The following is a 13894-nucleotide window of genomic DNA, read 5'->3' as shown; positions in this document are numbered from 1 at the left end:
TTCTGGAACCTTGAACTTCAATCTAGCAATTCAGAGGCAGGAGGCGAAAGTACAGCTGACCTCGTGATGAAAAAAAAAAAAAAAAAAACTATCTAAATGCAGACACATCTGGGCTTCAACCCATTATCTTTAACTTGGCCCAGATTTTGATGGTTGAAGGTATCCAAATATCGCACATATGGGCTTAATAACGAAAGACCCAATACTGGATCAGACCATATCAAAATGGGTTAAAGGACCAACCATCTGACCCATTAACCCATAACCCAGCTCCACTCTCTCCCCCCTCCCCCTCCTCATCATCTTGGTCAAACCCAACTCTTTTCAGGGCCCCGGGGGGGGGGGGGGGGGGGCTCTTTCCTTTTCTCCCCCAACCGGTAAAATTCTCAAACTTTGATTCATTTGTACTAAGTTCACTCTACAAAGATGTACTCCTTCTAAATACCTTTTCAAATCACTAAACAAAATGCACAAACTCTCACACGACTCGTCGTGTTCTCAAAGAGAGTATCACCTCTAGAAGAGGCCATGAGAACCAGGAGGTACACCATTTAGAATTTGAAGTGTTAACTGTGTTAAGATTATTTGCCTGCTTTCTTGATTGGTTTTGCTGTGTTTTATTTAATTTCCGTAGAGAACAAGAGCTTCAGAAGACGACTAAGTTTAGAAAAAGGCCGCCATTGAGGTGAGGAAGCGTATCGCCACGGTTGTCAGTGCCTGGTGATTTTCCAAAGCCTCCATCAAATGAGTTGCCAGAGATTTCAAGTGAGCATCAGATTCATGACTCTGAATGGATTGTTAAAATGAGGGCTGCTTGCGAGCTCGCTGCTCACGTTTTGGAGAATGCTGGTAAATTTAAGACTATCTACTAGATGACTTGTCTAGTAATGTTTAAGTCTATGTTTTGTTATTTAGTTATACAATGTTAAATAGATTCACGTGGGATGGGATCCATTTTTTATGCTAGTTAACATTTTCTATGATGCAAGGCTAGAGTTTCTTAGGTTTGTCGTCACTATGCTTGCATGGTGAATTTTGGTGTTAGATCAAAATGTCCCATTTCTTAATACATTTAGAATTTTAGTTGATTTTTCTGAATTCAAAATTTTATCTGTTAGCATTTCTGATGCATTGTGTCGACTGCAGGGTGTTTCCAGCTTTCATATGCTTGTCACGCTGGACGAATCATTTTCTGGAAAGCAAATTTCTATCCATCAATTCATGATAACAAATTTCTTCAACTGTCATGGAATAGTCAAAGCGTTTGCTTGACTGGTGTGGCCAGCTGTCAATTGACTTGTTTTCTAGGTGTTATGAATGAGCATGCTTTGATGGGAATTTATCGCAAATGACTTTATGCCTGCTCAGCAATGAAAACACTTTTGCATTCCAAATTTAATTTTTGCTTCTGGGAAGAAATGTACTCATAAAGGCTTTTAAGAGGTAGGATTTCGATCCTCGGATAACATAGTGTAGTTATCTTATTTAGGGCAGGCAGGTATTTTAATCTTTCCACTTGCTCTCCCTTGAACACTTTCGAAGTTTTGTTGTTCCTGTGAACAGAAATTCTCTAACTTCCATGCATTGAAATGGATTGTTCTCTTGCTTTATGCTCTTAAGGTATAATAGAACTGGAACAGGGAAATAAAAGCTCTCATTTTCCCCTGACATTTCTTTAAGAAATGGTTCCTTTTTTATCTAATTTTGGAGGATTTTATTTTATTTTTGTCATAGTAGATATATATACATATATTTTTATCTTTTGGGTCTGTTTATTCTTAGTGATACCTGAGATTTGTAAGATTCTATGGTTTTGATATGGCCTTTGCTTGTTTGTACATCTCTATCAGCCGTCAGTTACAACAAACGAGATTGACAAAGCAGTGTGCCAAATGATCATCGATGATGGTGATACTGGTGCTTATCCTTCACCTCTTGGTTATGGAGGATTCCAAAATAGACTGTGCACATCAGTTAATGAGAGCATGTGTCATGGAATACCTAACTCCCGTCAGCTACAGGTCTGTTTGTTGCTGCTTGTATGACATGCATATAGATCGTTGCTAAATAATTGTCTCTGTGCAGGATGATGACATGATAAACATTACATTGATGTGACTGCCTTCTTAAATGCAGGTTCCTGATTCATCATTTTAGAACTTAAATGTAAGTTCCTGGTTCATTATTTTATCATCAATTAGGTTGGTTCTTTGTCATGGAGACACTTCAAAAACATTTCTGTGGGAATGTCAGCGATGGAATTAAGCGTCTTGTGAAGGTAAATTATATTTTGTAAAAGTAAGAATATCAGCTATTTCTCTTTGTCGATAGCTTTGCAAATTGTGATTTTGGTTATTTGACTATCTTTATTAAGTCTTTAAAGTTGGACATTGACAACTGATTCTTGCTTTGCCATTTCTGTCAAAGAAGTTTGCACATCCCTTTATGGAGATGCTATAATAGATATATCTTTTTTTTTTCTTCCTGTTTTGCATTCGCTGGAAATGTTATTCAGGCATCTTTTATACCCCTTGCTGCAGGGAACTGAGGAATGTTTGGAAAGAGGGATAGATGTTTGCAAAGATGGTGCTAGTTTCAAGAAAATTGGAAAGAGAATTAGGTATTATTTCTCCTTTTCGTATTTTTGTTGGATTCAGAAGAGAACAATTTTATTGTGGCTGTGGTACTACATCAGAGTCATGGTGGGATGTTCATTCTCACAGTTTGATACTCAAATAAAACAGCAATACCTAAATCTACTTTTCTTTGGATTGGACGGTTTGTTACCGAGTGTTATGGCTGGGTTCAGACTGATCAACTGTAATGGGTTTATTCGGATAGAAGATGGAAGCTGTATGGAGATTTATGAAAAACTCAAAAGTTGTGAAGTTACTGGCTGATCAATTTCTTTCATCAATGCTATTTTTATCAATCATTAATGGTATAAGAACAGATTTTGCGTAGATGTATTTGCTAAAATACCACTTGAACTTAACTTATTTGTCACCAATCCCATAGGAGGTTAGGATAAAAAAATTCGTTGTTGTATATTTGTTATTTCATGGTGGCTGAAACCTTTTATAACACTATGCTTGCATTATTGTCTCAGTGAGCATGCTGAAAAATATGGTTTTGGCGTCGTGGAGCATTTTGTCGGGCATGGTGTAGGGACTGTTTCATTCTGAACCATTAATTTTACACAATCGCAAGTATCTCTTGACAACAACATCTTGTTGTTTTACTCTTCTTCTTTTTTTTTTTTTTTAAGTTCCAAGGAGTTAAAGATGGAATTTTTTGTATACGGTTCAGTATTTACCTCTGCACTGAGCATTGAACCAATAACTCAAGAGGCTATGAGAGTCATGGGCAGCAGCAGCAGTCTATCATCCTTGCTTTATGAGCCGGTTCTGGACTAATTTCTCTCAGCTCTGTTACTGGTTGAATATCAAGCTACAAATTCAAATGAATTCAACTAAGCCTCGATCTGAACTATTTGGGTCCATTATTCTCCCTTTTTTGTTTCTTTTCCCCTATTGTTAATCCATTTTAATTTTTCCAATGTTTTAAAAAAATTCATTGACCTATTATTTATTATTCAAGGATTTACAGATGGAATCCTCCAAATGCATCATATTTGTATAATTCACAGATGAACTGAATTTTCCGTCTGCAAAGCTTCCTCGTAGTTTAGTTGATGATCTTTTTCGCATGCTGTTGAATTTTCATCCTAAGAGATCCGCTAAATCTATTCTAATTGTCTGACAGGCAATGACGGACCTGGTGCCATGGTTGAAGGTGAAGCATTTTACCATTGGTGAGTTCATATTCTGGAGTTGCCTGGCTTTATTTGACAACTCTATCCTGTAATCCTTGCTTTAGTTTTTAGTCCATGCTCTCCACCTTCGATCTCTCTTAATTCTTCCATCGAAGCAGGTCTTTTATCATCATTCTCCTATAATAAAAAACAGAAAAGAGTAGGCGATGACTCATTTAGCCTTTTTTTTTATAGGTTTTTGTTAATTGTAAGTGGATGGGCTCCCAAACCAGCCAAGCAGGAGCGAGCCGCGGGTTTCTGCTATAAATAAGCCTAACTGCATCTGAAAAATAAAAAACATGTTAACAATCTCTCTATAGTCTATGCCAATCTCTCGATATGTCAAATCACTGACGAAGATTATGTTGATGATTTTAAGAGAAATGAAAATCCAGTTGTGGCTCTCAACAACTCATTTTTCTCGTAAATTTCAAACCAAAACCCTCTCCCTAACCCCCCGACAGTCACCACCACAACCTCCACAAATCCATCCATCGCAACCCGCTGGTGCCGGCACAACAACTCTCCAAAGATCTAAGCTTTCCTTTCCTGGTTTCTTTTTTTCAATCCACCAAATAAACAAACTCATTTATTTATGTTTTAACCCATTTTTATTTTAAGTTAATCTATTGAAATTTGTTTATAGTATTTGTAATTTGCTTGTATATTTAAATGTTTCACTTGTTTTATAATGATAATTTTATTGAATGAAAAACCAACCCTGATTTTTGTAAAATTACTTGAGAAAGGGTAACTTCGGGATCCCACAAAATGTTGGAGGATACTAAGAGATTTCGATTATGTTTCAAATTCAAGAAATGAAAAAAAAGTCTAAACTTTTGATTATGAATAACCACAATTCTTTCAAGCAAGTGCAGACCACTCTTTCATCTCCACAATATGTGGAGCATGACCATCTCCAAAAGCGTGCAAATGGTCTTTAAGAATCTTTTTTGCTTAAAATCAGACTTACATGTGCAAAACCAAAGCTTACCAGTACAGTTCTTCACATGTCCTCCAGTCTCATCCAGCTACAAGAGCTTTGCACAATGCTTCCGTTTGTAATGTGTCTATAGAGTCCTGAAATCCTTAAATGGCCTTGATCTCCGGTGTTCTATGTTGTTCTTGCAACCCTCAGCACAGCAATGTCACAGAAAGAGGGGAGGGGTTGCCTCTCTTGTCTTTTTAGGTAATTAACAACAGTTTCCTAATATTTTTTCAAATCACAGAAACCATTTAAAAAGTTCTTGTAACTTTACCTGAACTATAAAAGGATTACATAACCTTTTATTTGTTTCAATTTTAAATCAACTAATTATTAGACTTAATCATCTATAAGTTTTTCATCTACGTGGTTCTTGATATAATCGAATTTTTATTAAAATCATATTGGATCAAGTGCCCGGTGGTACTCACGCCACGTGGAGAAAGTTCTCTATCTGACTCAATTTGAGCAAATCAAACATAAAAACAAAATGAATTTAGATATTTTGAAGTAGACATGGGTGAAGCAAAAATCGACTTCAGCTTGATTGATTGATTTTTTTTTTTATCTAAGATATCTTCACACCTTTTTAAAAAATAATTTAGTCTTATTTAAAGTTCAAGTTGTTCCTCTCAACAAATACGTTTTCTGAAAATCAAACTTTATGTTCTCACTATTGTAGGGATATAAAGATGCTTTAACTACTAAATCAACACTTTGTTAATACTAGATTTATTGATTGAACAATACAAAAACATCGCTACTGTGGGGAGTACTATTGTAGTTAAAAAAAAATCATGTCTTTCTAAAAAATTACTAGTTTAGTAGAAAAGTCGATATGTTGGATAATTAATTAATCTTTTGATTCTAGTAATTTGATTTATTTTTTTCTTGCAAAGATAACTGGTGCCTGATAATTTAAGGTCACTAATAGTGAGTACTTGTGAAAAGTCCTAGTATTAGCGGTGGGCCTGACAATTTGTCAAATTCATGTTTCCTTGTGCTCAACATATAGTTGAACTCAAGGACGTCATCAAATCAATGTTCGCTTGTGCTCAGTGTTTAGCTGAATCCAAGAATGTTGAGTTTGATAGCTCACCAAATCTATGTTTGTTTGGGCTTAGCATGTAACTAAACTCAATGACATTAAATTTAGCAACTCGCTGGACCTCTACCCACTTGAGCTCTACTCTTAACCATGCCCAACAACGTTGGGCTTGGAAGCGAACTAAACCTATATCATTTGGTTTGATATTCTACCAAGTTTAAAGATACTGAGTATAGATATAAGTTTCACTCATCTATCATTGGATTAACATCATGCCTTTGATTTCTTAAAAAAAAAACTCCAGCTCAAAATTTTTTTAAAAAATATGTAGATCCTCATGTTTTTTTTTTTGTTATATAAAAATTAAGTGTATTGATCAAAAAATGATTATTTAAAAGATGACTCTTGAAAAATTAATTGGCCTTATAGGAAAATAAAATGTTCCTGTTACAAATGATATAAAAGAAAAAAAAATAATAGGAAAGAGAGATTCCTAGGACGTTGAGAACGATAAAACCCAACAGTAGTATAAAAAATAAATAAAATAAAACCCAACAGTAGTATCCTATGGGACGTTGAGAACGATACTCATAATGCTGTCTATAGATGGATAGATGGATGGATGATTTCATAAAGATACTATTAATACTCAGTAAAACTTTCCTAGGAAGATACACGGATAGATGCAACCAAACTCGATATGTCCATCACATGCAACTCTCTCTCTCTCTCTCTCTCTCTCTCTATATATATATATATATATATACATACACAGAGAGAGCGAGAGAGAGAGAGAGAGAGAGAGAGAGAGAGAGAGAGAGAGAGAGGTCTAGTAGCCTGCAATTATGTACAGTATATTTAAATACAAACCAATATATAGTCTAAATTTACCTAGCATGATATGTCATGTCATGTTGTTCGGATTTAAGGAAAGTTCAGTCCTTACAGAAAGGCTAATCAGTAAAAACTAACCTATTTTCTGTGTGAAAAAAAAACTCGGTCTCTAACCTTATTTTTGAAGTCTGATTTTTGTCCCCAACCTTTTCTTGGTCGAAATGTCAACCGATGGATATGTTGAGTTTTATCCAACACGACTTGCATGTGTCCCAAGGATTCCCCGGGCCTGTGGTCTCAATTAATTAAAAAAAAACTAAAAGAAAAGAAAACAATCCAATCGCAAATTCACCATCGAAACTACCATTGTTGTAGGAAATTTCGCTCTCACCTACACTATAATTGAAGACAAGCACCTCCAGCCTTGTTGCTCGAAGTTCAGCTTTCAATGAATTGGATACGTTTCATAATACCTGAAACCAGAATGATGTGGCCACATCCATGCATTAATTGCTATTATATAATATCAGTATATATCTCTTGAAAATATTATTTAATAGATATTCATAACATAAGAGTTTGTTTGATATGTATTGCAGATAATTCTCCTAGGGATGCTCGTGTTCTACTGTCTTTCAGTCAAGCCTGTATTGTTATTATGATTTCTGGACATGGGTTTTACTGGCTTGCGAGACGGTCTCAGGCTCTCAGCAATTTAGTTACTGTTACTGTATTGAAGTGAGTTTTCGTGCGTCCAATGGAGTATTTTGCTGTTGACTTCGGGTGACACCAATTTCTTTTTTTATTAATGGTATTTTCTTAAGGCTGTTGTCAGGGTTTGGTTTTCCTATAGCTCCGTGGCCAATTTCTTCAGTGGCTTTCGATCTCTTGATTATTAATGGCGTCTGTAATTAATCTGCTCTTTCTAATTCATTAATTTTGATAAATATGGATTGTATTCATGCAAAAAATCTATAAAGTGGACGTTATTTGTGGAGTGATGGACACAAAAGAGATTTACTTATGTATTGTTAGAGTTAATTCATTTAGCTTGCTTAACTTTTTTTATTGAGATTATTTTTTAACTTTCAATTTAAGTTTAATGGTGGGGTTGTATAAATTTTAAGCTTAAAAAATTTCTATTGAAATACGAGTGTTAAAGTTAATATAAAATTATTTTTAAATCTTTGCTCATGTGATAACTTCAATTTTAAAGTTTTTTTAACATATACATGCAGATTAATGTTTTTTTCCTTTTTAGTTTATACTTGATAGTTTGGTCTATAATATTTTATTGACATGGTATTTATCTATTTTAATTTATAGAAACTATGCAATGCATGGATATAGGCTTTACCGTCAAAAAAATAAATAAAAATATGATACTCAATATGTATAAATCGAAGAAGAAGAATTAAAATGAGGGTAGTTGTTTTTTTTAGATTAATGTAGGTGTTTAGATTAACTTGTGTATACCTTGAATAATCCTATAAATTCTGAAATTAATGACCATATAAATCTCTAGTTACTCCGAGATTTATAAAACTCAAACTAGTAATTTTTAAAAAATAAATCTAAAATCTAATTAATTAAGATACAAATATATGTCATGCGTGTTCATATTTTTGTTAAGACATGGAGGAACCTTGCTGTCAATTGATGAGGAGTGGTATTTTGATTAAAAAAATAAAGTTCACAAAATCAAATAAAAAATAGTCTAATATCTTTATGAAAGTTTGCTAGTTATGTTTAGGGGTGTTCAAAAAAACCGAGTAACCGAAAAAACCGAAAAAACCGATGGAAAATTAACTGAAAAAACCGAACCGAGATGAAAAATTGATTAAACCGATTGCTAAAACCAGAAATCTTTCCGGTTCGGTTCGGTTTCGGTTTGCCACTAAAACCGGTGAACCGAACCGGTCCACTCATAAAATAAAGTAAAAAACAAAATAGTATAAATAGTACAGTAAACCTAACCTAAATGACATTACAATTTTCTTTTGAAGCCGCCGCCCACACTTCTTCTTCCTTTTCCCCTTCAGTTTTCATCCTCTCTGCCTCTTGCCCCCTTCATTTGTTTCTAACCATTTCCTTTTCCCCTTCAGTTCTTCTTCATTTGTTTTCATGGCAAGAAGAATGAACCTTCAACTCCACCTGAGAAATGGCAACCAAGTTTTTCTCCGTCGGTGAAATAATTTTGCATATATCAACCAAGTTGCCTTTATCAGAGTAGGATTTATAATGGGAACCGATTCGGTGAGTTTGGTGGTGGGATTTGCTCATTTACTGCTGTGCTTCATCTGGTTTCCTTGTAATGATGGAATGGGGACCAAAACACACTGGTTCTTGGTCAAGAAATAAATGTTGTGACCAATCTTGAGTGGCATCTGGAAGCGTCCTTCCAGATGCTGAACATGCTGCAAAAAACTTTGAACATTTGATGAGGCTGTCAATTACTAACCATACATGCCCAGAGGTGCTCGCTTTCATTTCTTTGTAATGTGTGGTGCTCTCTTGGTCAAGATTCATTGTTGTCATTAGGGTAAAAAAAAAAAACTCTAAGGTGGGCAAAAAATCAACTTCTAAACCGGATTTTTCCCTCAAAAAACCGGATTTAACCGGACCGGACCAGTTTAGTTTGAACCCATTTCCGGTTCGGTTCGGTTAATTTTTAACAAGAATACTGTAATTCGGTTCGGTTGTTTTTTGGGTCTAAACCGAACCGAACCGTGAACACCCCTAGTTATGTTGATGTTGATTTTTAAAGTGTTTTTTTAAATATATTAAAATAATATTTTTATTATTTTTTTTAAAAGTTATTTTGAACATTATTATATTAAAATAATATAAAAAAATTAATTTAAAAAAAAACCCAAAAAAAAAAAAAATATACACACACACACACATAATAACCCATGCATGCATGGATGAAAGATTTGAGACAAAACATAAGGGAATAATTTAAACATAAAGAAAGGGATAACAAGTCCAGACAAAAGAAACTGACGATGATGAATAGTGCAAAAAGCCTAGGCAGCTAGGGCATGCATTGACACATCATTAGGGTTAAAAGCGGCAAGAACAGAGGCCTGAAAAATGCGTCGTGGTGATCTGTTTGTGGTTCATCTGAAAAGGAAAAAAGGTAGCTCTTTGGGTGAAACCCCAAAAACAGTAAAATTCAGTGGTCCCTCGTTACTCTCTTTCTCTCACTGACAAAAGAGGCTCGATCAAAGTGTTTGTAGTGGTAGTCGAAGCTCGGAGGGACTGAACCCATATGCGATATCACTCTCTTTCTCTCTGCGTTGTATGAATTTGTGACAGAGAAGAGAAAGAGAGAGTACGCCATATCTGTGGCATATGCCAAGCTGTGAATAGTAGAATATGTGACTACTGTACATGTCTGCATGTCTGCTCTTTTCTGCACTCACCACTGAATTTACTCACTTGACTACCTTCGATGATTCTGGCCAGACCACGACTGATGACCTCTCTCTCTCTTTATTTTATTCGCATAAAAAAATTTGGAAAAAAAAAGGGCTTCTTTAATAAGACAATCGAGCTAACACTTTTAACATTAAATGCTGCCTTCCTCGCTTTCATTGTACTGTTTGTCCTCATCCCCTCTCTCTCCCACTCTTTCTCTCCCACGGATGAGCAATACACTAAAATAGTCATGACCGGCAAATTATGGAAATTCTTACCAAAAAAAACTCTAAATAATTCTAGATATATATATGTAGACCTTCACTGTCAGCTAATCTACTATTATCATAATGTTAATCTTCCATATTATTAATATCGTCCTCTTGATCTTCTTCCTCATCAATATCATGACACATGTCCACGGTATGCGCAGCATGGCCATCACCAAAAGCACGTACATGGTCTTTAAGGGACCTCTTATGCTTAAAATCAGACCCGCATATGCAGAACCAAAGCTTACCACAATTCTTCTCATGTGTCCTCCAGTCTCCTCTAACTGCAAAAGGTTTGCCACATTTTCGGCATCCAAATGGTTTTGCACCGTGCTTTCTTTTGTAATGTGTTTGTAGAGTCTTGAAGTCCTTCAATGGCCTTGATCTTGGGTGCTCTATGTTGTTCTTGCATCCTTCAGCGCAGCAATAACATGGCAGTCTTAGCGTAGAAGAAGCTTGTTTTGGTCCTTTTAGTGAATCGGGTCCCTTTCGATATTGTGATCCATGCCCCCACATATGCATCTGATATATTAAAATGCAAATTAAGTAGTAGAAATGAAGCAAAATGATGAGACCAGAATGCAATCTTAAAAAATAAAATAAAAATTGACCCAACAAAACAGAAAAAGAAATTGCAACAGGAGGAAGGTATAATATATATATTTATAGCTACATATACCTATATATGTAAGCATGTGATACTAAATCAATAAGTGAGAAACATGTCAACATATCATAACGAATTAAACCTGCATGTTGTTGTATCTATTGAATGTCTTATTGCAGACAGAGCAAGTGAACTGTGTCGGGCCGACAAGGATTTGAGCTGGGGAAGGAATCCAGTACTGTCCTTCAACTAGAGAGCCAATGTGATTATCTGGGTGGTTGCTGGTCCTAGCTCCGGCTGTTGGAGGACCAATATGGAGAGCTATTGTTACACCACTTTCAAAATTACTAGGGTTTTCTTGAATATTCCTAGGATGGATTGAAGAACGGCGATGATTTGGGTGTCTAGTAATGTGTTGTTGTCCAGGAGGGCTAAGAGAAAGAAAGAGGGACTCCTCATCTTCTTGGTCATCAGCTTCTATATAGGCACTTTCAATAGAGGATATGTAGGCGAAGGAGGGAGTTTGCATGGCGATATGATGGTGATTAGACGAGGGAGGGGGTGCGAGAGAGAGAGAGAGATTTTTGCTCTGTGTTGCGAGGATTAGTTGGAACAAGAAAGGCAAATATAGAAAGCAAAGAGGTGGGTATTTTGGGTTTTTTATTCTGTCGATTTGCAAGGAACCGTTTTACTTTAAGGTTTTATATGTGTTGAAAAAAATCAGAAAAAGGGAATATTATAATAAATTTTTTATGTTACTCAATCTATAATTAATAATATTTCATTAGTTATTCATTTATATTTATTTTATAAAAAGAAATAGAAGAAAGAAATTGAAAATTACTCCATAAGGTTTAAATTACAAGTGTTGGATGCATGCATGTGATACTGCACGATCTGATAATCTCATAAGTAATGTTAGAGATAAATTTTTGGATAGATTTTAATATGGTCTCATGAAGTTTATGTATTGTCTTATTTTATTTGAAATTTTTAGTTTGTTTTAATTAGTTCAGTCAAACTTCCAATATTATTCTAACTTTTCTCTTCACTCTGTTTTTTTCAATTCCTTTAATAATAGGAGGCATGTAAGATTCAATTTCATCCATCAAGTTTATAGAATATCTTAATTTTATTTGTTTTTAAGCTTAAAACGTAAAATTCAACTCGATTGAGAAAAGATGAAGATTTGGCATATGAACAATGCAATTATCCCATTTAGGAAACACTATAACCAACGAAGAACAGATCACATATTACCACGTAAGATCCAGTGAAAGATTGGCCCGCTTGTAAGGTGCAACTGTGCATTAACAAAAAACTGAGAGAGAGAGAAGAGCGATCAGGAAAACAGTGGATCTAGACTACTTTTACTGTGGATTTAAGCGGTGTGTTTCCTAAAATTTTTGCTTAATCTCGCGATGGCTAGGGTCTAAAGATGTTGTTCTTTGTTGCCGTAAAAGTATCTCCTTATTTGCGGTGTCTCTGGTGTTGTTGGTCTTTTTCTTCTACAGCTAGTGGGTGTGTCATGATTGTGCATTAAATGCACGCCCATTTGCCATGTCCTTTGCCTTCTACTGTGCGTTGGAAGAGTGGAAATTGTTTTTGGTTGGATTTGACATTCTGTTTGTTCTGGCGAGATTCTTTGGTTTGCTGCTGCCTCTTCTCTCTTTTCCCTGTTCTGGTTTCGTTGCAATGTTGCCGGATAAGCCTCTGTTTCTTTTCTGGTTTGGTTGGCTTATTAATCTCCGTCTACATTGGTAGTTTCTATGCTTTTCATGTCAATTGTTTGCGTGGTTGATTGGGAGACTTGTGGTAGGAGGGTTTGATTGTTGTTTTCCTCTTTTTTGGGATTGGATCAGAATGGGTTTGCGAGAAACTATATAACTGTTTTGTTTCTTAGGGGTTATACTCTTATAAAAAATTATCCTGCCTCTCTATTTCTCTTCTTTCTTTGTCCCGCGTTGTTCTACTATGGTGATTAATTTCTTACATTTCCAGTCTTCACTTTTGCATTGCTTTCGCTGGCTCTTTTGTTTTGTTTATTATCTGTTTCATTTTGGATTTTTTGATGCTTTGTTCTTTTATGATTTGGTTCTCTCAGGGCTTTGAGTTTTGGCTTGGGAGGGATTGTTGGCCCTGGTTGGTTGTCCTCTCTATGTTTGTTAGTTGCCTTTCTAGATTTATCCAGACTGTTTTTTCAGTCTCTTTTTGGTTTGTTACTTGCTATTCGGGTTGTGATTTTGCTTTGTTGACCTTCTTCTGTTGCTTTTGATCTCTTTTTCTAAGCTATGTTTTTGTTGTTGTCCTCTGTGTTGGTTTTAGCTTTGAAAAAAAGAAAAAGAAAAGTATCTTCATGTCAATCACGTTTGTTTGCATTTGATCTTTTCTTGATTGTGTGTGGACATTGGTTAGAGCCTGTGTGCTTTTCATGTACAAATTAGAAGTGTTTGCTTTGCAGGTTTATATTCTTATTGGGATTCCAAGCCTTATACTGTGCTGGGGGCTTTCTTCTGTGTTCTATTCTTGAGAGGCTCTAGATTAGATGCAATTGTTGATAGATAAACATTCCAAAATTTTGCCTTGAAATAAACACACCTTGGGATTTTGCAGAGGGTTCCAAGTTCTAGATGTCGCATGTGGAGGTTCTCTTTATCAAGACATTGAAAAATAGGTTTCAAGGAAGTGTGTGAAATCCCAAAGAGTGAAGGACATTAATTATGATATAATATTATAATGGACATAGACGTGTGGTGAAGGTGGTGGAAAACACCCCTTTGCATGATTGGTTCCGGGATTCTTTGGAAGAAGATAGAATGGAGATTTCGGTTAATCGTTATTACTTCCAGGGGGTGAAGAGTTAGCACAAGGGTTCGTGCCTGTGGTGTTCGCATCTGATGGATTGGTTGAA

At 35.5% G+C, this 13894-nt stretch overlaps 1 protein-coding gene and 1 long non-coding RNA gene across 5 annotated transcripts; one reads left to right on the top strand and one right to left on the bottom strand.

The window, feature by feature from the left end:
- The first annotated feature begins 340 nt into the window (after positions 1 to 340).
- Positions 341 to 4216, top strand: LOC118047680 (uncharacterized). 4 transcript variants are annotated; one of them, XR_012170931.1, is made up of 10 exons: positions 341 to 542; positions 635 to 849; positions 1147 to 1443; positions 1851 to 2021; positions 2137 to 2278; positions 2541 to 2620; positions 3110 to 3205; positions 3310 to 3497; positions 3766 to 3814; positions 4010 to 4216. It is a non-coding gene; the product is annotated as an uncharacterized lncRNA (long non-coding RNA). The 4 variants fall into 4 exon arrangements; XR_004687347.2 differs by having other exon boundaries at positions 3310 to 3814; XR_012170933.1 differs by having other exon boundaries at positions 3110 to 3209; positions 3310 to 3814.
- Positions 4217 to 9629: 5413 nt separating this feature from the next.
- LOC118047687 (zinc finger protein WIP6) lies at positions 9630 to 11632 on the bottom strand. The gene is made up of 2 exons (XM_035057041.2): positions 11126 to 11632; positions 9630 to 10898 (listed from the first exon to the last, which is right to left on the bottom strand). The coding sequence occupies exons 1-2, from the start codon at positions 11510 to 11512 to the stop codon at positions 10458 to 10460; spliced, it is 828 nt and encodes a 275-aa protein (XP_034912932.1). The 5' UTR covers positions 11513 to 11632; the 3' UTR covers positions 9630 to 10457.
- Positions 11633 to 13894: the final 2262 nt, after the last annotated feature.

The sequence above is a fragment of the Populus alba genome, chromosome 10 (assembly GCF_005239225.2).
Source record: "Populus alba chromosome 10, ASM523922v2, whole genome shotgun sequence".
Classification (NCBI taxonomy): Eukaryota; Viridiplantae; Streptophyta; class Magnoliopsida; order Malpighiales; family Salicaceae; genus Populus; species Populus alba.
This window is presented reverse-complemented; position numbering and strand designations above follow the sequence as displayed.